Here is a 24660-nt window from a genome sequence, read left to right on the forward strand (position 1 = left end):
ATGAGAAGGAAGGACTTACTGGAGGGCAAAAGAAGAAGGGGATGACAGAGAATGAGGTGGCTGGATGGAGTAACCCACGCAGTAGGCATGAGCTTAAATGGACTCCAGAGGATGGCAGAGGACAGGAAGGCCTGGAGGAATGTTGTCCAGGGGGTCGCGATGGGTTGGACACGACTTTGCAACTAACAACAATCACAGTAAGAATTTTTCTTCTAGTTTTCTTTGTCCATGCATAAAACTGCAAATTTATTCATCAAATTTGATTTCATTCACCAAATTGTCCTCCGCTTGTGTACAAAACTGCAGCTTTATTTATAAAAGCAAGGGAACTTGTTGGAGCTTCACTATAATCCTGGATTTACTGAGAGGGAAAAGTAAACGAGTCCAGCACCACAACTGCGTATCATCATCTACACAAGTACAAAAACAATCCCAATCATAGCTGTTTTCTGCGAATGGGAGCATATGATTTTCCACTCTGGGTATCTATTATTCCAAATCCCAGTAATAAAGAATGAAAAAAAAGGCTTTATAATTGAAAAGCTACACAAGCTTTAACTATAGTGGGGAAGATGGGATTTTTCTGAAGGCCTGAATATGCTGCCTTGTGTGGAAAGTCAATCTTGAGACAAACATAATTACAACATTTTGTAAAGGAAAAACGGGGGTGGGGAGGGGGAAGTGAAGGAAAGGACGTGCCTTACCTGTTTGGCTGTTTCTAGGATGGAGAGACCTTCAGCCTTACCCAGTTGTTGAACCATCTTGTAAAACAGGCTTTCCTTTTCTTGCAGCAAAATGTAAGGCTCATCATATTCTTTCAGGCGTCCCAGATCTAAGACCTGATGAGTCGGCAGAAACAAGTTGCTTAATAAAGGTGAATTTTGGCAACAGCAACAGGCGTCTTCATCCCACTTGATTTGCTCCGACTCTAGCACATATTTACCTGGGCTCGGTGGATACTTAAGCTACAATTAATAGGGGAAGTAAGGAAATAAAGATTCTCTGTTTTTTAAATTATATTTCTGCAGTGGCCAGTTTGCTTTAATTTTTGTATAAGAGTGAGGTTGCTGGAAAGGAGAATGAAGGCCCAATCTTCGCAAAGTTTTGACTAGAAAGCGGAGCTTAAGAAAATGCCACCAAGGTTGTTTGTTTTTTTGACAATACACAAAGACTCATACAACACAAAGTGACTGGACACTCAGCCAGTTGTTGAGGAGACTCACACAAAAGCCTGCAATCAAATGTTCAACCTTTCTTTTTTTCAGATGTACCAAAACAGTTTTAACTACCCGTGGACTACTACTGGATCTTATATTAATTTTTGCTCCAATATGCATTATGTCTTATGTTCCCATTAGGTCTTATTTTGAGGAAAATATGGTACTAAATGTGTCCAGCTTATCTGGGGCTTATTTTGTGAAGTAGGGCTTATATTATGAGCATCCTGAAAAACCCTACTAGGGCTTATTTTCTGGTTGGGTCTTATTTTGGGGGAAACAGGATATCAAGCATATAACCAATGAATAAGGAAGTGTTGCATCTCAGATGTGTAGGATTATCTTCATCAGTCACAATTTATATCGTTAAATGCAAGAGTTGTTGAAATTATCCACAATTGTGGTTCCATTGCACAGATTCTGGGCATCTTCTCTGATAACCTTCCAACTCTTAGGATGCCATCTAAAACTCACTTTTTTTTTGCTATGGCCTATGGAGTATAACTTCTCTAGTCAAAAATCCTCAACTGTCACTGAATAAATTTGATACAGATTTGCTTGCATGTTTTGCACAACACAAAAGTCTGTGAGAAGTAGCGGATCAAACCAAAATTACACACATTTTAAAAATTAGCCTATCTGAGAGATCCCTGATATTCACTCCTTTTGGGAGGGGTGTCTTCATGGCTAGCTTACTTTATGAAACCTCCATGGAAAACGTTAGTCTCATTCATCAACTGGCAATGTTTCTAGACACCATTGTGAAGGAGAGAAACTAAGGCTGAAGCAAGAGTATAGTCTTTATTGCCATTGTACAAAATAAATACAACGAAATTGGTAGTCTTCACTTACCAACCATAATTGCTAACTCCATCACAGTCGGTAAGTGAAGCATCACTTGAACATGCAGTCTTACAGCGTTACTTCCCATTCAGTCATTACGCAAGTCATTGTGGGTCTTTGAGACATCACATGACCATAAGTTGCAATTTGGCTTCCAGCATCTTCATTGACTCTGTTGTTGGAAGCCAGTTGTGAAACACACAAATGGTGATTGTGTGACTATGGAACACTGCAATGAATGTAGATGCCTGCTGATTGCAAAGTACCCAAATGTTGACCACTTGACTGAGGGGACACTGCAACAGCCAAATGATGATTGGTCATACTTTTTCAGCAGTTATAAGATTGAGTAGTTGCCAAACAGAGCAGTCACTACATCGCTAAACAGGACAGCCACTAAGTCTTCCGTTCAACATATTGATTGTTGTCAGTGTAGAGCAGGGATAAGGAAAGGAGTGGGTGAATTATTAGAAACAGTAACTCAGTCCTAAAATAACGAAAAGCATGAGAAACAACTCAAAATAATTCTGTTGGGCATAAGATGGGGCAGGTGACAGGATTCAAGGTTCTGTTATTCTACCCGGAATATCTGTGTAACATTTTTAGATTGTTGTTCTTTTCTTGATCTTAAAGTATGTGTTTCCTGACCTTGAGTTTCCTGATTTTTCCACGTGGTTCTTTCATGGAAAGCCATCTCACACTGATCAGTATTCCACTGAGAAAGATTAATTTGCAAATGTGTAGCTTTGTTCACGTGATTTAGAAAGCATGCTACACTATTTGCTTTTCCCCAAAGAAAATAAATTGTTTGCAAAAAAAGTATTTTTTTTAAAAGGATGACTTTTTGGAGACATATGAATGGAGTTATAGTCATAAAAATTTAGTAGCACTTGACACATCTTTTTCAACTATGTTTTAAAGAAGAAGGAAAAACAGCCATTGAAAGACTGAAAAGTCCATTGGAAATAACACCCCCCACATCCTCACACAACTCACAACAGCACTGTAAATTCCAAACAATCCTATGTATGCTGATCTGAAGTAACTCCCATTGTTTCATCAGGCAAGTGTGTTTAAAATCACAATCTAATTAAATGTTACTCATTTAGCTTTCCACTTTAATATTATATGACACTGCAAATATTCTTGTAATCTCAGAGCTACTATTCTCGACACAGATTTAAATTCCTTCTCTTTATTCTGTTTTATTTACACATACAAGAACACATTACAAATCTTAAATTCATTGCACCCTCATTGACTATGTTTAATTATAATTAAAATCACCTTTCTGAAAGGTTTAAAGATAACTGACTTTCATCTACAGGGCATCAGCACAACAATCAAGATGTCCTATAATTTCGCAAGCCAATTTAGATGCTTGAATGTGTAATTTAAAAAGCAAAGCCCTTTATTGAATAACCACTCCCTTAGAAATGAAAGGGGGGAAATCCAGGCTTTAAATATAGGCTTCATCTTTCCAAAGAGTGAAACGTTTTCACTTTGCATTAAATAGAGCATAACATGCTTTGTATGAGAATAAGCCTCTGTGTGGCTGCAGTGGCCACCAGTTTCTATATACCGTATTTTTCGGAGTATAAGACGCACCTTTTTCCCTCAAAAAAGAGGCTGAAAATCTGGATGTGTCTTATATACTGAATACAGCATTTTTGGCCTCCTGAAACCCTGCCCCCTTCATCAAAATGGCCGTGCAGAGCCTTTAGAGGCTTATAGAATGCTCCTGGGGGCTGGAGAGGGCAGAAATGAGTGAAAAACAGGCCGTTTTTTGCTTGTTTTTGCCCCCTACCCCTCAGTAGCCCTCTATAAACCTCCTAAAGGCTATGCATGCCCATTTTTGACAAAAAAACAGGCCCATTTTCACAAAAAACAGGCCATTTTTTGCTTGTTTGGGGGGGCACCTCCCAGGAGCACTCTACAAGCCTCCTAAAGGCTATTCATGCCCTTTTTTGGGGGGGGGGAGGCCATTTTTGGCAGGTCTGCAGAGTGCAAAAACTTTTTTTTTTTATTTCCCTCTTCAAAATCTGGGTACTTCTTATACTCCGGTGCGTCTTATGCTCCGAAAAATACAGTACATCTTTCTTAAACTGCGTTTTAAAAAAAACTGTCCAATTATTTATGTATGTGTGTGTTTTGCTTTCAGCAACAAAAGAGCAATGCTATTAATTACTTAGGTCATACGCAAGCCTCCACAATTGCAATAAAACAGAAAGGAAAAATATTAAATAAACAGTAATCATGGGATGACCCAAAGCCTGAAGGTTGTCTCAGAACATTTTAATGACATGGCATTTAATAACATTTACACTGTGTGGAAGAAGGTGATGTTAAATTACACCTGTATTTTTACCAAGAAACTCACACAATATTAAATGATTGACAATATAGTACCTGTTGATGGGCACCTCCAGTCAGATGCCATGCAACATGACACAGGTAATCATTCTCAGTTTGTCACCAGTTGCTCAAAAACTGATCGAAATTACAATGGAGTAAACTGAAGGGGTCTTACGACCAGTCCTTGGATTTCTGGCCATTAGAAGCATCTTGGCAGTTAATGATTGCAATCTGGGTGCTCAGCCCATATATCTTAAAGTTGCCACAGTTAAGAAACACTGTTATAGATACTGTTATAGAGAGGGATCTTGGAGTCTAGTGGACAACCATTTAAATATGAGCCAGCAGTGTGCAGCAGCTGCCAAAAAAGCCAACACAGTTCTAAGCTACATAAACAGAAGGATAGAATCAAGATCAAGTGAAGTGTTAATACCACTTTATAATGCCTTGGTAAGACCACACTTGGAATACTGCATTCAGTTTTGGTTGCCACAATGTAGAAAAGATGTGGAGACTCTAGAAAGAGTGCAGAGAAGAGCAACAAAGGTGATTAGGGGACTGGAGACTAAAACATATGGAGAACGGTTGCAGGAATTGGGTATTTCTAGTTTAAAGAAAAGAAGGACTAGGGGAGACATGATAGCGGTGTTCCAATATCTCAGGGGTTGCCACAAAGAGGGAGTCAAGCTATTCTCCAAGGCACCTGAGTGTAGAACAAGAAGCAATGGGTGGAAACTAATCAAGGAGAGAAGCAACTGAGAACTGAGGAGAAATTTCCTGACAGTTAGAACAATGAATCAGTGGAACAGCTTGCCTCCAGAAGTTGTGAATGCCCCAACACCGGAAGTCTTTAAGAAGATGTTGGATAGCCATTTGTCTGAAACAGTCACTTCCAGTTTGCTCGGAGGGTGGTTTTAAGCGCTCCGAAGGCTTCAGGGAAGCCTCCGGACAGTCCCTGAAGCCTCCGGAGGGCCTCCAGGCGGTCGGGGGAGGCTCTTTTTGCCCTCCCCAGGCTTCTATAAAGCCCCTGGAGCCTGGGGAGGGCAAAAAAACATGTAAAAATGGGGGGTCACGTGTTGTGCGCGCATGCGCACTGGGGGTGTTGCGCGTTGCATTATGGGGTGGCACGCCCGCACTCGACCCCCCCCTGCGCTCCCCCCACTTGTGGCACACGAGCCAAAAAAGGTTCGCCATCACTGGTATAGGGTTTCCTGCCTAGGCAGGGGGTTGGACTAGAAGACCTCCAAAGTCCCTTCCAACTCTGCTATTGTATTGTATTATGCAAAAGTTGGATTTTTAAAAAGCGGAATAGAAGTAGTATTGATACTTTTGAGTTATAAAAAGAAAGTACGATAGACAGTAGGAGAAACATGGATATGAATTATAAAATAAAACTATCAAAGTCCTCAGGGAAGATTCAAATGACCAGACTCAAATAATCATATTTTGGACAATGTATACCAGTGATGGCAGATCTTTTCGGCACTGAGTGCCAAAAAGGAAGTGCGTTAGCGCGATCATTTGGTTCACAACCCGGAAGTGGAGTTGCATGCACACACCTGAAAATGGACTTCCAGTTTCTGGCACGCCAGCTAGACTTCTGGTTACTGGTGCGCATGCATGCACGATGATCAGCTGGCCAATGTGCATGCTCACACAGGAAAATGGAAGACCAGCCCTTCCAGTTTCTGGCACTGCTGCACGCACAGAGGCCAGTTGATCGTCACACGTGAATGAGCGTCAGAAACCCAGAAGAGGATCGAGCGATGCCGCGCATGCCAGGTGACATGGCTCCACATGCCAATTCGGGCACGCGTGCCATAGGTCCGCCTTTGCTGTATACAATTATCCAGCTCCCTTGATAAATACATAATACTAGAGAAAGTTGAAGGAAGTAGATGGACTGATGGCAAGGTGGATGGACTGATTAGATCAGCAATTAATACACCACTGAGAGACCTCAAAGTCTATTCTAGAAAAAGTCTACCTCTGTGGTTGCTAAGAATCAATACTGACTTGATAGCATCTAATCAATCAATCAACTAATCATCAATTCGGTTTAAGTTTAGTTGCGATTACGATGGACTTTGAGGGAATTAGGTATAACTAGTCTAACAAAGAGAAGGACTGAAGGTGATAGTCTTCTAGTACTTGAAAGGCTGTCACAGAGAAGAAAGGCCTAACCTGTTCTCCAAAGTACCTGAGGGCAGGACAAGAAGTAATGGGTGAAATATCATTAAAGAGAGATTTAATCTAGAACTTTCAGAGTTCTCTCAACAAGAAATTTCCTGAGATTGAGAACAGTTAATCAGTGGAATGGCTTGCCTTCAAAAATTGTGGATGATCCATCCCTGGAGAATTTCAAAAAGATACTGGATCAGCCATTTGTCCAAAATGGTATAGAGTCCCCTGTTTGAGCAGGAGTAAAATCCCAATTCACCAAGTAGAGGAGAAGGCTATTTAGGAGCTGAATATATTTGCAGAAGGAATTATGAAATGAGCCATTAAGAATGGCATTGTTTATTTGAAATTAATTAGAATATTTAAAGAGCACAAAGGCACAATGTGCAGCAGACAAAATGTGCCATTATTTCACATAGAGGTGTTTTTAAAATAAAAATATGTATTTTCAGCAATATAATTTTGGCTAGCACTTTATTTTTAAGGATTAAAGCATTCACAAAAACAGGTGGCTACAGATAGAAAAATCAAAGCAAGATGAATAATATATGACATGTTTTGCATATTTGTTCTGGCTGGCATCTTGTCAGTGAATTAAGGCTGTCAACTCTTGAAAGTAACATTGCTTCTATTTTATGAGCCCGGGGATTTTTAAGGTTTTGGATAAGCAGCAATTGGAATAAAAGCTCCCCCCACCTCAAATTCCTTCCCACACATTGCTAACTCTAAACTTCAAAATCTTATTTTAGGTATGATAGGTATGACAACTATCATTGTTAACATTTAATGTCATAATGCACGAAGGGTAAGCTATATTTTACTTAGTGAATTACATGTTTAGTTGGTGCAATTTGCACATAAACTGTTCAACTATATATACTTTTTCTTCTTATCAGAAGATGTAAATTTGAAGATTAGAGACAGAACCTTAGAAAGCATCCTCAGAGCTGAAGTTAAGAGGTCAGCTGCACATGCAAATGAAAACTTATTGATGCTTAGGTTGCCACACTGGGAGAAAGAGATCCCAACTTATGTGAGCTAAACTGATGAATATTTTTAAGGATATACCTACACATAAAACATAGACTAATAGGGTTGGAAAGAACCTTTGAGTTCTTCTAGTCCAGCCCCCTTGTTTAAGGAGGGAATTTTATACCATTTTGGACAAGTGGCTCAATCTCATCTTGAAAACCTCCAGAGATGGAGCACTCACAACTTTAGGAGGCAACTGTTGCACTGAATAATTGCTCCCATTGTCAGAAAATTTCTTCTCCTAGCTTGGATCTCTCTTTGCTAAGCTTCCATCTGTACCTTCTTGTCCTGCTCTCAAGTGTTTTGAAGAAAAGGTTAATCCCCTCTTCTCTGTAACAAACCCTGAAATATTGGAAGACTGTTTTTATGTTACTACCCCTAGCTCTTCTCTTCATTAGACTAGACATACCTAATTCCTACATCCATATATTGAATGGTTTAGCGCCTCGTCCTCTAATTACCTTTGTTGCTCTTTTCTGCAAACTTCCCAGAGTCTCAACGTTGTTGTTTTTTTAAATTGTGGTGACCAGAACTGTATGCAGTATTCCAAGAGTGGTCTATGCAGTATAAAATACTACATCACTTTAAATGAGCTTGATATTACCTGTCTGTCGATATTATCTGTCGGTTGACTTTTTGGCAGCTGCAGCACACTGGTTCATACTTCAGTGGTCCAGGACATCTAGATCCCTCTCACAGTTATTGCTGTTGATCCAGGTACCACCTATTTGATTTTTCTTGCCTAAGTGTAAGACCTTACTTTTCTCACCACTTAATTGTATTTTGTTGGATAAGACCCAGAGTTCAAGTCTGTCAAGATTGTTTTGGAACTTGAGTTTATCTTCTAACATGTTAGCTATCCCCCCCACACACACAACTTGGAGTCACCTGCAAATTTGATGACTTTCCCATTTACAGCCTTGTTCTGAAGATCACTATACAAATCTTAAACAAATAACTGTGCTACAGAGTAAAGAAATCTGTCTTGAACTATGTACAGCATTTCAATTCCCTATAGATTGGTTCATGGTGCATCGTTTATTTTGCTTCAAAAATTTAGATTCAACAATATAAATGGAAACCTTGCTAAAATTGGAAATAGATAGCAGCAAACATGCAAATCCTAGTAAGGAATATGGATCCTCGAGAAAATTGCACTTGTCCTTCAAAGTGTCATTGCCAAACACAATCCAAACCACTCTTGGAGCTCAATTCTGAAGAATTGCACAGCCCGACTCAAACAATTTGTGGCCCACCAAACCTAATGCAGCTCGGAACTACGACTCATGATTTTTCCAATGCTCACGACATATTCACTTCCCAACACGAATAAAAAACAGGATTTATCACATAAAATTCCTGGCTTTTTCATTTTTCATCATTCATAATTATGGATTGGTTCTATTTTTACAGGCATTCCATATAAAGTATGAAAAAAATAAAACCTGCAAATATGAACCTATACCGTGATGAGACAAGAGCCAACGAGCTCATGGGATTTTCTTCAATCTATCTACATAAACGTAAAAGTTCAGCAGAAATTTCCATCCTCTGAGATTGTCTGAGGTCTGCATATCTTTTGAAAATAACTCGTTGGAATGAAATGGTTAAGGAGAAGAAGGTGGGAGCAGGTAGGCAGTATGAGCAACCTATGTGAGGTCACATCACAGATGTTGAAGAAGAGCCTTCGGCAAGGGATAGGTACTTCTATTCCAACAAATGCATATATAAATTATAATCAAAAGCTTAAACATCAGCCAAGTTTCTGACATTCTTGCTTAGTCTGAGAAAAAGCTTAGTTTCAGGAACTGAAGCCATGAGAATGAAGGGAACCCACACCTATAACCACTGTTGTAAAGTGGGGAAATGGGGCAGAATCCATCCATTAACTATTTGTATTTAGTTTTGTCATCTAGGTGTAATTAGGAGGGCTCGTCATATCTCTGCACAACTTAAATTTTTGTTCTAGTAACTGCCACAGAATGCAAAATCTGCTACATTCATCATACAAATGAGACAGTTCCTGAGATACAAGATGAAACGAAAATAATCTGAAATGATAGGAAGGCAGTAGTATTCTAGCACAGAAGCTGAACCAGACAACAAGATTTGAGTACCGGATTTCAGATAAATGAATTGGTGTGACCTTTTCCTGAAATATCGATTAGGCTATTCACCAAATATGAACAAATGAGTCTCAAACATGAAAGTATCTCTCACATAGCTGCTACCTTGGCCCTTACTTTTCGGCTTCTTGTTGTGGATACTAACAGAGCTTAATCAAAACTTAAAACAGTATCATCAGAAGGGATGATTTGGGAAGCAAGGCTGAGGTTTGCAGATAATGATTTTCCTTGATATCCCTTATGTATGAAATGAAATTTCTCTTATAGCTATTATTGTACAATTGTCAAGAATTATGACCTCAATGAGAGTGAACGTACAGAACTGCTTGTCCTGCCAAGAAGTTTAAATGGTGCAGTTCACCAAACATATCTATAATTGTATAGATAATGTTTACAGAGATAAGGGCTCAGAGCAATGTTTCTCCTTCCTAGTTCCGGATAGGGCAATATTCAAGAAATTCTAAACTTCTTTGACAGCATAAATAGTTAAGCAGTTAAGATCAATTCTTATGACAGAGGTAATTGGTACAACTTTATAGTCACAAGCTAAGCCAGTGATGGCGAACCTTTTCAGCACAGAGTGCCCGAACGGGAACATGCGTGCATGTGAGCGTGCCGGGATACCGGAAACCTAAACACCAGCTGGCCAGCACGCACATGCCTGGTTTTCATGGCCATTTTTGGCTGTTTTTTGGGGCACTTTCCGGCGCTCCGGTGGCTGCGAAGACTAGCTAGCTGATGTGCATGTGTACGCCAGAAACGGTGGTGGGATTCAAATAATTTAACAACCAGTTCTTTGCCCTTACAACCAGCTGGGTAGGCAGGGCTCAGTGGTCATGTGACTGGGTAGGCATGGCCAATTTAGCATCACTCAGGTCGATGGGCGCTTCACCTTAGCTGTTACAATGTAATAAGGGTTAGCTGGAGAGGCAGTTTCTGTAAGCAGGGCAATAAAGATTAGGCTAGAAACAACAGCAGAATGTTTCCTTCCTGCCTTCCTTACAGGATTAGCCCTGTAAAGTGGAAAAAAGCAAAATGAGATTTCTTCCAACAACCGGTTCTCCGAACTGCTTAGAAAGTTAACAACCAGTTCTCCTGAATAGGTGCGAACTGGCTGAATCCCATCACTAGCCAGAAACCAGAAGAGCAGCTGGTGACAGTGTGGATGCCCACAGAGAGTGCTCTGCATGCCACCTCTGGCACGCGTGTCATAGGTTCACCATCACGGAGCTAAGCTGTACTTTGGGACGGAGGTTTTTTTTTTTATAAATCATGTGCAATTTCTTGCTGCATTGACAAAAAAAGTAAATATTTTTTTTTCTTCTCAGTGAACTTTTTTTTTTTACTTCAGCAAAGTTTAATATACCTATATTAGAGCAATAAACTTCCCCATGTCTTTCTAAGCCACATAAAAAACAGAATTTTTGAAAGGTGTAATCTTTCTTAGGTAGTTAGTCATTCAATCTTTGTAAGAAACTGGTGGGATCTCTGGTGCATTACTGTGTGAATGTGATAAATTATGAAACGGAATGAAGAAAATTATATGTTTTTGTCTATTTTGTTCCAATGAGCTGTTACTCATGAGAAGACCATAAGGCTGATTTTCTTTAAGAGGCCTGTTATTCATAAATACACAATTGATGAAAATAATGTAGAGCCTTGATTTCAAACAATCCGAAGTTATCTATGCAAATAGATACGTATTTGGAATGCTCGCATAAAACACAGGAGTCTGGTTATTATACTAGAGTTTTGTGTCTACTATTTTATATTCAATCTTCTATAAGTACATCTTTAATATCACTTTTCTACATATTTCCAAACTGTAGGTACCTTGAAATAAATTTAAGAGTAGTATTTTTAATGCAATTCTTTGATTGGAATTGGATCTGCTCACCCTTGGGATGATCTATGATTATCAGAAAAAACTTTTTATCTTACAGGAACAAAAGAAACTGCTTGGAAGAATAACAACTGAACCAGATTATCAGCCTGTGGGCTTTCGACCCAATTTCTAATATCTCTTAAGATATTAGAAAATTTGTTTGTTTGTTTGTTTGTTTGTTTGTTTAGTATAGTTACTCCCAGACAAAGGATGCTAAGGCCTTAGAGTTGGATTTTTTTTAAAGAATGTATCCATATACTATGCCTTCAATGTAAAACAAAATGCCTTTCCTATTTTGAAATTCCACCGAAGTTTGTTTAATATTACAGTAGCAACTGCTATGGGGACTAAAGTAAGATTGCAATATACCTCAGTGATTGCTACAACTGCTGCAATCCTAGAGGTTTCTTTATCTTAGGTAAAATGTTGAGGAAGAAATTGTCTGCTGAGATAATCAGCAAAACCCCACACAGATTCACCACACAAATTCTTTTTTTTCTAGCTAGAAGATGTTATCAAAACTAGGGTAACTCCTGGCTACACCCTTCACAGTATCTGTAAACCACTTCTAAGACTTCTAATTCACATTCTGTACTTATGTATAGATTTCCTTCAAATTTTATAATGTGGTTAAACTCTAGAATGTTCCTCCTTAAATAAAGAATGAAATGTGGTAGAACAGACAGGTTTTTTTTGTTATAGCATAAAGGTAACAGGGCAGGCCTATAACAAAGTCAGTTCTGATTGAGCAACCTATCAACCCAGCAAATAAATAATAATGATCCTTGATATGAGCTAAAACTGTGAGGAAATCAAAGATCATCCAACCCACCAAAGCATTCCAAAAGCTTTATACGAAGCATCTAAAACTATAACGAAATCTAGTTGGCTTCAGCGAAATACATTCCCAAGTGTAGGCATTTCCCCACAAGGCACCTTGCTCAAAAACAGGAAGTCAAATTTGCCATGTGTGCAAATGAGTCTAAACCTCTGGGCAAATGAAGAAAATTCAGATCAGAAGAGACACTCCCCAAGTATTTAACAGATATTTAAAAGAAACTGAAACCATGAGACTAGAAAACAGATCACCAGCGCAACTGGACCAGAACTGAAACAAAACAGCTGCTATGAATGTGTAACTGGACAGTCCAACTGGACAGCTGATTTCCATAAACCCTAGTCTGTGAAAAGATTAAGATCTTAATGGTCCCATATGCACTGACGACTTTAATTCCATAATATTTGCTATCACTCAGATCAGTCATGTGACCAAAACCTAAACAAGTAAAAAGTCCTGTCTGGAAGGTATCCCATTCTTTTACCCAACTGTCTATAAGCCACTGCAGGTAATCAGATACTCCAATTGTTCTGCCCCCTTAAATAAGTTTCTTTTCCTCTTGCACAACTTGGCATTAGAAGGAAACCCTTATATGTATGTACCTCTGGTTCTGGGTTTCACAGATTGCAATATGGAGCAAGGGGAGGAAGCATTGCTAATAACATTAATGTACAACAACTTAAAGATGATAAGGGGTCTGGAGGCTAAATCATATGATGAATGGTTGAGAAAGCTAGCTGTGTCCACCTATCGAAGAGAAAGATTAGGGGTGACATGATAACTGACTTCCAGTATTTGACAGGCTGTAAAAGAGAAAAGGGGATTGAACACCACAGAGCAGGACCATAAGTAATGTTGTTAAAGAGAGATCCAACCTAGGAGTAAGGAGAAACTTCCTGACTGAGAGAACAATTAACAATTAATCAATGGAATAGCTTGCCTCTTGGAGTTGGGAACGTTCCATGATTGGAAGTTTTCAAAAATAGGCTGGACAATCACTTGACCAGGATGGCATAAGATTTCCTGCCTTGAACAGGGGGTTGGACTAGAAGACCTCCAAGGTCCCAGCCGTATGATTCTATGCATTAGCATGGAAAGAACAAATAGTATACTCATATTCCCAGGAAAGCAACGGCATCTTGTTGAACAGCCTTGAGCAAAAGTAAAATCAATGCTTATATAACCTTGGCTTAGTATATTACAAAGGCATGGCATTGCGATGTTGTTGATAAATGCATGTGGATGACCTTTTTTTTTTCTCTTCCTTCCAGGTTGGAATGTTAGCCTGAGGTTGCATTCCCTATTTAGTTTAGATATTTTAATGGCAAATAGCATGCTAAAATCATGGTAGCATATTCAGGCAGGGGAAAAATGTGTAATGGATTTCTCTAGACCCTTTAAAAAAATTGAGGTCCTCCACGATTTGAAGAGCAAGCAATAGGATCAACAATGATATAGGAATGTACTAAGAAAGGACACAGAAAATTAAGTTGGAGAGATCACCTTTTCTCTCAAAACATGTTAGAATAGAATAGGAATAGGAATAGGATAGGGTAGGGTAGGGTAGGAGAGGGTAGGAGAGGGTAGGAGAGGAGAGGGTAGAATTCTTTATTGGCCAAACATGTTAAGAACAGTTTAAGATGAAAACAGCAATAAAGAAAAACCAGTTCAATGAAAAAAAAAGATTCCAGAAGTATTAAAAATGTCAATTTATTAGTTGTTTCAAATTAAAGTCAATAACTTTGCAGGCATTTCTATAAAGGGCTGGAAAAGAATTGTACTGGAAACTTTTGGAAGATGAGTTCCATGTGTCTAAAAATCCATATATAAAATCAAGGTTTGATTTTATATAATAGCAGCCTAAGCTGTTAAAAGCATAGCAGGCAAGAACAACTCCAAAAGTTTGATCATAAATATCTGGATCAAGGAATGACCCATAATAATGGGCTCTTCAAAACAATTGCCTCGCTAGCAAAACAGAACACTTTAACATCTTAATCTGACCACTTGCACATTCTAGCAGTTTGTAAACACTACTTTGAAGAGTGAACAACATACTACCTTAATGAGGTAATGCATAATGTCAGAAAGATACATAATTTGTTCTAGGAACTTTTGGAAGATACTGATTATATAAACCCACATCAGCAAGTGCTCAGATTAAATACCTGTGTCTGAAGATTTTTTTAAAAAAAGGAACAACAAGAACTCTAGACCTCTTATCAAATGTTGAAACAATTGTCTACCAAGTTCAGTGTAATCACATCATGAAAGAGTGGTGGGTCATTGTTTTGCAGTCATGCCATTCTGAATGTTGTTAGCAAGATATAGTGGCCACAATCCTTGAAATCCAACTTTGCCCTTAATATCTTTGAATCAGATAACTGATCCATACATTGACAATGTCTCGCTAACTTGACAACTTCTTTTACATCAAATTCAAAAGAGGCGGGTTAAATGAGTGCCTATGAATAGATTAAAAAGACTAATAAACAGAAGTTCATTCAGAGAAAGCAACTGTTGAAGGCAGCTCTCCAGGTGCCAGAGTAATGACATTTTCTTGTCAAAGAAAATACACTAATGGTTAGGAAATGCCATTCAAGTTGGTATTAAGGTTCAATTAGCATCAACCATTAAAAAAGGATGACATCTTATATGGTGAACTAGCTGCCTTCCTCCTAGAAATTTAACATTTTTGTCTCGTCATCTTTGTAGCATATTATAGTATGGATACTACAAGTCTACTCCTATTAATTATTCAAACTTAAATGAAAAAAATCTTCCACTATGTCAGACTTGAAATGCATTACATTAAATTGTCTTAAACACGCTCAAATAAAAAACAACAACGAATGTCATTGTTCTCTTCAATGACCTGATTCTGATATGTATTAATAAATTAATTCTGTGTTCCGCAATCCAAGTTTTGTTGAAGTGAAATATATGAGTACTGGAAGTAGATCTTAGATGGAATTTACTTTCAAATGGAGATGTCCTTATTTCAAAAGGCCCCTGTCAAATAATTATATACTGGTACAGATGTGTTACGTAATAATAATAATTTAACAGAAACAAAAATGAAGGAAGAAAGAAAAGGGAAAGGAAAGGAAAGGAAAAACACATTATAGTTGGATAAATAGGGAATATGAAGTGGTAGATAAAGTTTTTATTTATTTATTTAATTGATTAGTTCTAAATGAGGGTGTGTGATATTACTTTTAAAAACTAACAATTAGAATTAACATATTTTTCGGAGTAGAAGACACACCTTTTTCCCCTCAAAAAAGAGGTGAAAATCTGGGTGTGTCTTATACATCGAATGCAGCATTTTTTGCCTCCCGAAACCCCACCCCCTTCACCAAAATGGCCATGCATAGCCTTTAGGAGGCTTTCAGAGTGTTCTTGGGGGCTGGGGAGAGCAGAAATGAGAGGAAAATGGAACGGTTTTTGCTCATTTTTGCCTCCCCCGACTCCCCAGGAGCACTCTACAAGCCTCCTAAAGGCTATTCATGCCCTTTTTAAAAAAAGGGGGGGGGCATTTTCAGGAAGCGGGCCATTTTTGGGAGGTCTGCAGAGTGCAAAAACCTTTTTTTTAATGTGCCTCTTCAAAATCTTGGTGCGCCTTATACTCTGGTGCATCTTATACAAACTTATGGAAACATACACAACTACTGTAAAATATTAACACTTTATATAGAAAGAAGTCCAAATGTCGAATGTGGTACAAATCCATATATAAAACTATAACTTTGTAATAGTTTCATTTCAAATTAAAATTCTTTGTCAAATTCACTTTTCATATACAAAGTTATTCTGGATATGAAAGCATATTTACACAACTTAACTATTCTTCCAATGATCCTTCTTCTGTAGAGTGAACAAAATGTCTTTTCCAAGTGAGAAACAGAAAATCTTTACAGCAATTAACATGTGCACATCTCAAACAGATAATTTTGTGGGAATGTATGGCTTAGTAAATTTTAATAAAAAGTGCTGGATATTGAAAAGGAAATTCATGTCTTTATATTTGCTTCATTCCAATATAAATCATATTCCTGAATTGTTGAGCTTTAGAACACTATCATCAGAATGGAAGAGTGATCTGACCCAATCATCACAGCTTCAACTATTTTTAGAAAATAGGGAATTGTAGTAATCAGAACGTTTCACTGAATAATATACAATAAAGCTCTTATATTTTTATGCTGCTGTTTGTCTTTCATAATATGGTATGTTCCATTCATTATATACTGCATTTTATTACTATATTCAGTCGTTGTCATCGTCCCCCCCCTCCCAATAATTATAGAGTGTTTTCCTACAATTTTACTATTTTGAAAAACTGATTTTAATATTTGGCAAATTTATTAATTAATAGGTATTTTCTATCACAAGTAATTTCAGACAGGCAACTAAAATCTCTCACATGTAGTGTAGAAATATGATGAATAAATAAAAGTAAAAACTAAAACAATGCAGTCATTAATATTTAGAAAGTGAGAGTTTGTTCTGCAATATGCAGTATAACAATATAACCTTGGTACCAGTGGTGGGTGGCAGGCGGTACGCCCCGGTATGGGAGTACCGGAGCCTGCCTGGAGCACTGGGTACCGTTCCGTTACGGTGCTCCAGAGGGCCCACCCGCCCGCCCGCACTCCTTACCTGTCTTTAAAGTCTTCAGCACTTCCAGACATATGCACGGCGCGTACAGCGCCTGTGCGACGGTCTGCTGAGCAGCTGGAGCATCATGGAGGCTCGCAGAGGCGTCATTGGACAGTACAATGCATGCGCACGCTGCATACGTCCATATGGACAACGCCGGGCCCGTTTCAACCGTACCAGTTGGAACGGGATCCGGAACCCACCACTGCTTAGTACATAATAAAAACACGCTTCTTGAAGATAACCAAACAGCTCAACTTCCCTAGAAATTCTGCTGCGATGAGTTTACACTTTTGCACATAGAAATTATTTTTATTTCCCAATAGAGGAAAATAAACAAAACAAAACAAAAATCCTTAAAGCAAAACCAAGGCAACTTAGTCAAAAAACCATTATGATATCTATTCACTTATATCCATCTATGGATCTATCTATCATCTATCACATGGGTGTCAAACTCGCAGCGTCACATTGCCATCATGTGATGTATCATGACATTTTTCCCCTTTGGGGAGCTGAGGTGGGCGTGGCCTACATGTGATGCATCCTGCCCGTGGGCCACCAATTTGACATCCCTGATCTATCATAAAGTTATTAAGAGATTACTATAAAAGCATTCATAAAAGACACTAAGCCTCTTAAAACTGTATTAATTTAAGTCAGGGGTCAACAAACGGCAGCTCTGGAACCACATGTGGCTCGTACATCCCTCTGCTGCGGCTCCACAATTGATGGGGCTTTCGGTTAGGACAGGTAGAGGAAAAAGGATGCATCGCTAGGAGGAGACTCTATGGTGGGGGAACTGAACTTCCAGTGGGCTTCAGAATTGAACGGGGGGGGGGGCTTCTGGTTAGGGCCTTTGTGGCTCTTTGAGTGTTTAAGGTTGTCAACCCCTTGATCTAAGTCTTTCTAGAAGTTACATCATCAAAATGCAGCCAGGCAGGTGTCAGGGGCCAATTTTGGCAAAAGCTGTGTGCAAAGTCAAACCTGAATATCCCAGGCTATAGATTAGACTGGGAAGAAGGCAGTGGTGAATTTACTTTAGAATTGCTGCCAAGAAAATTACAAGCTTGTCAAGTTCAACAGAAAAAAAAATTGTTTTCTATTTTGCCATCTTTACTGGCATAGCCCATTTAATTACTCTGTATGAAACTTTTTCAAGAGATTGGAAAGATTACCCCCTCAGCCTTCTTAACAATTAAAAGCCCCATAAGCTATCTGGTACATTTTCCTGAGAACATATGAAATAGACAACGCAAAACAATTATTCAATTCTTGTGGTTAGCCACTAAATATATTCTAGCAAAACAACGGAATAATAAAATACATCTTTCTTAAGATTAAAGGTACTAGCAGTATGATGCATGTGTGCAAACGCATGTGTGTGCGAGCCACATGCATCCATGTGGGCAACACCGGGCCCATTCCAACTGTACCAGTTGGAACAGGATCCGAAACCCACCACTAATTTAATCCCTAATGGTTGACTATCACAGATGTTATAAATGATGTATTCTTGAACCTTCCCTCGCTACTGAGGGAATACAATCACTGATAGGAGGAGAAAGTCTCTTTAGAAGATTTTCAGGCTTTAAGCCTGTGGTGGATTCCAGCCGGTACGCCTCAGTATGGGCCTACTGGTGCCTGCTGGGAGCAGCAGGCACCGTACTGGAACAGTGCTCTGGAGGGCCCACCCGCCTGCCCACATTCCTTACCTATATTTGATCCAACTGGGCCATTTGCGCATGGGCACGCAGCATACGGGACCTGCGCAACGCTCCACCAAGCAGCTGGAACGTCGCAGGGTGGTGGGCGTGCATGCATGCGTAGCACGCGTGCATGTGGTGGATGCCCGGCCCCATTGCAGCGTACCGATTGCGACGGGATCTGGAACCCACCACCTCTTTAATCTAAATATATTTATTTGGAAGTACTAAAATAATGTGCTTTTTAATGTTCAAATCCTGGAAAGTATTACCAAGTTGTTGCCCTATACAGTCTGCATAATAAAATATGAATATGGGTTAATTCAAAGTTACAAGGGCACTGAAAGAAATGACGTATGATCATTTTTCACACTTACAACCATTGCAGCATCCCTATGGTCACGTGATCAAAATTCAGATGCTCGGCAACTGGTTCCTATTTATGACGGTTGGGAGTGTCCTGGGGTCACGTGATTTGCTTTTGCAACCTCCTGACAAGCAAAGTCAATGGGGAAGCCAGATACACTTAATAAGTGCATCACTAACACAACAAATGCAATGACTAACTTAACAACGGTGGCAAGAAAAGTCGTAAAATGGGGCAAACTCACTTAACGAATGTTTCCCTTAGCAACATAAATTTTGTGCTCAATTGTGGTTGTAACTCAAGGACTACCTGTACTGTAAAATTTATTATTTACAATTATTTGTATGTTGCAGTATCCATAAAACATGATAAGCAGTTAAAATGACTAAATACTGATTAATAAAAACTAGTATAAATACATCACTCCCAAAAGGCTGATCTTCCTCACCCTTCTGAAAATGACCGTCTTCACCAATTGATGGAAGGACAATGGAATAGTAGCCTATCTAGTCACATAGTGGAGTGGGGGAGCTATTTTTATTTATTTTTATTAAATAAATTCATATGGCCACCCAATTTACACATGTTGACTCCAGAAAATTGAGGTTGCTGCTGGGAATTTTATTCTCCCGGTCTCACCATTCATTCATTCAATCAGATTGATCGATCAGACATAGATGCTGCTCAACTCCAATAAATTCATCATTTTTCTACTGGAAAAATGTATGGAGTAATGCTGGAAATTTTAGTCAATACATCTGGAAGATCTTAAGGTAGAGAAGACAAACCATAGCTATACAGATGCAATTTATTTGACTGAAATTAACATTACATTTATTGAACAGTATTTATTAAATTGTATGACAGACAACTGTATCTACCTCCAATTTCAACATAAATAATCTCAGTGAAAATGCTTTTGTGCAAGTATACTCAGTATTAGAACTGTTTCAGTGATGTTTGCTGTCAAAGCAACTGAAGTCAACAAAAACTTCAGGTCTGCACCGTTTAGGTTAACTGCGATAATCAAGACTTCATCAATTCCCAAATTTGCTGGATCTATTAGAAGGTTCAAAAGTGGTTCCCCCCCCCCCCCCAAGTTTAGGAATGCTGATGGCTTCTATAAACTGTGAAAACCCAATCTTCCACCAGGATTAGGCTACTATTGACCAAGTTATTTGGAGTTCAAAATGACTAAAGTTTGGAGGGCACTTAGGTTAATGGAGTCTGAAAAAAACAGTATTCAGGAATTACAGAAAATCCAGACCGACATGCTAACAAATACAAACTGCCATGAAACATTAAAATATCAAACCCTTAATAATCATGGTCTAAAACAGGGATCCCCAACCTGGGGTGCAAGACGATATTCCAGGGGGTGCGAAAACTTGGGTTTAGACGTTTCAAAATTATAGTGCATATGCATAATTACATGTAAATTATATGCATATAATTATTTATTTTTGTAAGAGGTGCGAGAATATATCAGAAGTGTTCTAGGGGTACAGGGTATAGAAAAGGATGGAAACCCCTGGTCTAAAACAATTAGAATTGCAACTTTTTGTATCGATTTCTCTGTAGGCCCCAATATTTTACAGAGACACTCAGTCACCTACAGCAACTTAAGGAGGTAGCCCTAATCCACCAAGCTTTTAGAAAACAAGTTCAATCAATACTATTCCAACAGGTTTAAAGTCCCATACTTCTTTTCAGATGCCTTCCATAGTTGGTTGAATGTCATTATTTTAATGTTGTTTTGTTTGTATTGTATTTTGCATGCTGCTTGGAGTCCGTGTGGACTCCGACAGTTTAGAAATAGCTAAATAGAGTAAATAAATAATATATGATCCAGATTAATTACATTTCTCTGTTGTAATATTCTTGCAAGAGGATTTCCTTTTGGGGGCAGCCAGTTTAGCCAGATTTTTTTCTCCTAGACTTTTTCTTTTAACTTGTTCCAATAACTTTTTTAAAAACCAGCTGACACAAATAATCATTTCTATATCTGCTTTCTCTTACAGTCAATTGTTAGTACCCTACATTAGGAACCTCAGAGAGTAAAAAAATGTAGGCTAAACTAAGATTTTAAATAAGTGTTGCTAACTCCGCATTTTCCTCTAGTCCTGCCTCAACTTGTATATCCTAAACTGATCCCATGAGGATCCTATAACCATTTTTCTTAAATTAATTAATCCCTTTGTGTTGCATAACTCCAATTATTTGCAACTTTGATCAATTATTTTTCAGAACTTTTCAATTTATACTGCCACAGAGAAACTGCCTTTTCTTCTCTTCTCTTCCCCCCCCCCCCCCCATCAGTTTTCTTTCCATTTTGGTCTTTTTCTTCAACACCCATGTTGGAAATTTATTAATTTATCATTTATTAATTAGATTTCTAAACCGCCCCCTCTCCCCGGAGGGACTCGGGGTGGTGTACAGGTATAAATTTAAAAAACCCATCCAAACAATAATATACATAATTAAAATTAAATTAAATAACCCCTGTACAATTTATAAAAATTAAAACTAGCCCATAAAACCAATCATAAAATTTAAAAACCAAAACTGAGGTGGGAAGGCCGGAATTAGGCCAGGCCGGCTAGCTGGAAATGAGAGGCCGAAATGGAAAGGCCCGCCTGGTGTAGGAGCATGATCTACCCTTTGAATGTATTGCAAATTTTATTTTGCCTCTTTGAGTAAGTGCTATTTCAAAGACCGATTAGCAGTTTCACGCATAGCCTTTCAACATTACAAGGACAAGGGTGTGGATCTGCCAATTAGGTGTTTTTTTTCTGGTGAAGTCAGATTCATTTCAGGCGTCCCACTGAAACTCCGAGCCTGACGCTTTCTTTAGGGAAATCTTTTAGTGGTGCCAATTTGTCTACAGTACAAGGTGTGGCTTATACTTGGCAACACAAATAATCAATCCTAATCCATTTCTCAGCTGAGCTGCAATCTTACTGCCTCCTTAGGGAATGGACGCTCTATTTCTCAGTAAGGTTTGACACTTCACGAGAGACTTTGATGACCAGGAAAGAGTTTTCTGTACTTCATTTGGCCGACCTCTACCTCTCTCCGAAGCCTCAGTTGTGCCTTTTCATGGTGTTGTGTTGTAGCTGGAAAGAACAGCTGTGCAATTGTAGGACAAGACAAAGTTGCTTTATAGAGTTGCACAAAGATCCAGCACATGCCAAAGAACTGTTTGCCTTTGAATTGGCATAGTGCTGCACCATGCAATATGGAAACACAGATAAGACTCCCAACACTGGAGTCCAACCCCCTGCCTGGGCAGGAAACCCTATAACTGTTTCAGACAAATAGCTATCCAATATCTTCTTAAAGACTCCCAACACTGGAAGTCTTTAAGAAGATGTTGGATAGCTATTTGTCTGAAATGGTATAGGGTTTCCTGCCTAGGAAGGGGGTTGGACTAGAAGACCTCCAAGGTCCCTTCCAACTCTACTATTGTATTGTATTGTATTGTATTGTATTGTATTGTATTGTAAGTCTACCCAAAAGCCACCCAATTTTCTTCTCATTTCCCCTTTTTCTTAACTACAATAGTGGCCAGAAGAGGAGTTGGGAAGTCCAGTTCTCAGTTCATGAACTCCAATGGGTCTTGAGCATGCTTGTAAACAGGCTCCACGGTTCTCCATTAAGGTGGCTTTGGAGGTCCACCTGCTTATAATAAAGCAGCTACAAAAGCTACCTTTCCAGGGTCCCCCCTAACCTCAGATGCCTGCAGGAAAGATGCAAGAGCAATAGCAATAGAAATTAGACGTGTATACTGCTTCATGGTGCTTTACAGCACTCTCTAAGTGGTTTACAGAGTCAGCATGTCACCCCCAACAAATGGAGGAGGCATTGAATGCAAAATCTTCCCTTTGTGTATTTGCATATGATATCGCGATGCAGCAAGATATCACAATGCACACATTGTCACCGTAGGAATGAAGGCCTGTGGCCACTATTGGGGCCTAGTTAATCAGGATGGAGAAAGTGAGAGCCCAGAAAGGCTTCTGAGGGCTGATAACTTTGTGGGTAACTTACAAGATTTCATTAACATTTCCAAAATTACTTGACAAAATGCCAAATATACCAGAGAATTCTCTAATTTTTTAAAAAAAGGCTTGGCTATGGAAAATAATGAACAGTTCAGAATATTTTACCTCAGTTACTAAGTACAGGTAAGTCCTTGACTTACAGCAGTTAATTGAGTGTCTATCCAAAGTTACAACGGTGCTGAAAAAAGTGACTTATGACCCTTTTTCACAGTTACGACCGTTGCAGCATCCCCATGGTTACGCAATCAAAATTTAGATGCTCGGCAACTGGTTCATATTTATGACCATTGCTGTGTCCTGGGGGTTGTGTGATCCCCTTTTGCAACCTTCTGACAAGATTCACTTAACAACCATGTTACTAAATGAACGGCTGCAGTGGTTCACTTAACAACCGTGGCAAGAAAGGTTGTAAATTGCGGCAAAATTCACTTAACAAATGTTTCACTTAGCAACATAATTTTGGGGCTCAATTATGGTCGTAAGTGGAAGACTACCTGTATATAAATCCCACTATGTCATCAGCAGTCCTTTATTCTAGAAAAGCACTAGCAGCACTCAAGCACTATTAAAATAACTCTGATCTTTTCTAATCCTGATTTTGATAGGTCTATAATTCTTTCCCTATCTGGCAGGGGTCATGGACTTTTAATTAATTAATGTTTGTAACAAGATTTAAGATTCCCAGATGAAAGGCACAGCATGAGAGAAAAGTGTTATTAGTCATTGCTGTGATTGTCTTAGGACAGTATCACCTTACACAACACAGATCCTCTCAATGATTTCAAGTTGTTTGAAGTTTGATATGTGTATTTATAATTAAAAGAAGGATACTGTGGAGATACTCTCTTCAAGGCGTGACTGGGATTGTGAAAGCTGAAGGAGGAGAGAATAAACTAGAATTAAACAGTTCCTTGGGCCAATCCTGTCTGCAGTTGTGTAAAGTGCATTATTTTCTTTCTTTTGTTCTCAGGAGACTCCTCTCATTTAGATAAAATAAAACCTGATTTTTTTTAAAAAAAACCAAGGTGAATTGTCGCTCTGATTCATGTTCACTCACCACACACTTGCACACATATTCACACTGGTGGCGATCTCTTTTTATACATTTGCTCATGGGTTTCTCATAAGAAAAAAAAGAGGTGAAAAGTTCCTCCTTCTGCCTAAAGGGGGAAAAAGTGAAAGTCGCTTCATCTATATACGTATTTACCTAGAGGTGTGCACTGATGCATTTTATTTATCAGTTTCAGTCATTTTAGTTTAATGCAAATTTGCTTTCTCTCTCTGTAATTTCTCATTTTGACAATGTTTTAGGGGGTAACGCTTCTTTTTCCTCTCCCCGTTAAGTATTTTTTTGCAATGAAGAATCTCTGGACTTCATGATATC

General features: G+C 38.8%; 1 protein-coding gene across 1 annotated transcript in view; it reads right to left on the reverse strand.

Annotated features, from left to right (window-relative positions):
• ABCC4 (ATP binding cassette subfamily C member 4 (PEL blood group)) overlaps positions 1 to 24660 on the reverse strand; it is a 202609-nt gene that overhangs the window by 5661 nt on the left and 172288 nt on the right. Inside the window, exon 30 of the mRNA XM_081948711.1 lies at positions 705 to 839. Within this exon, the coding sequence (XP_081804837.1) occupies positions 705 to 839 (135 nt within the window). The remainder of the gene's footprint in view (positions 1 to 704; positions 840 to 24660) is intronic.

The sequence above is a fragment of the Natrix helvetica genome (genome assembly GCF_964273705.1).
Source record: "Natrix helvetica genome assembly, chromosome: 3".
NCBI lineage: Eukaryota > Metazoa > Chordata > Lepidosauria > Squamata > Natricidae > Natrix > Natrix helvetica.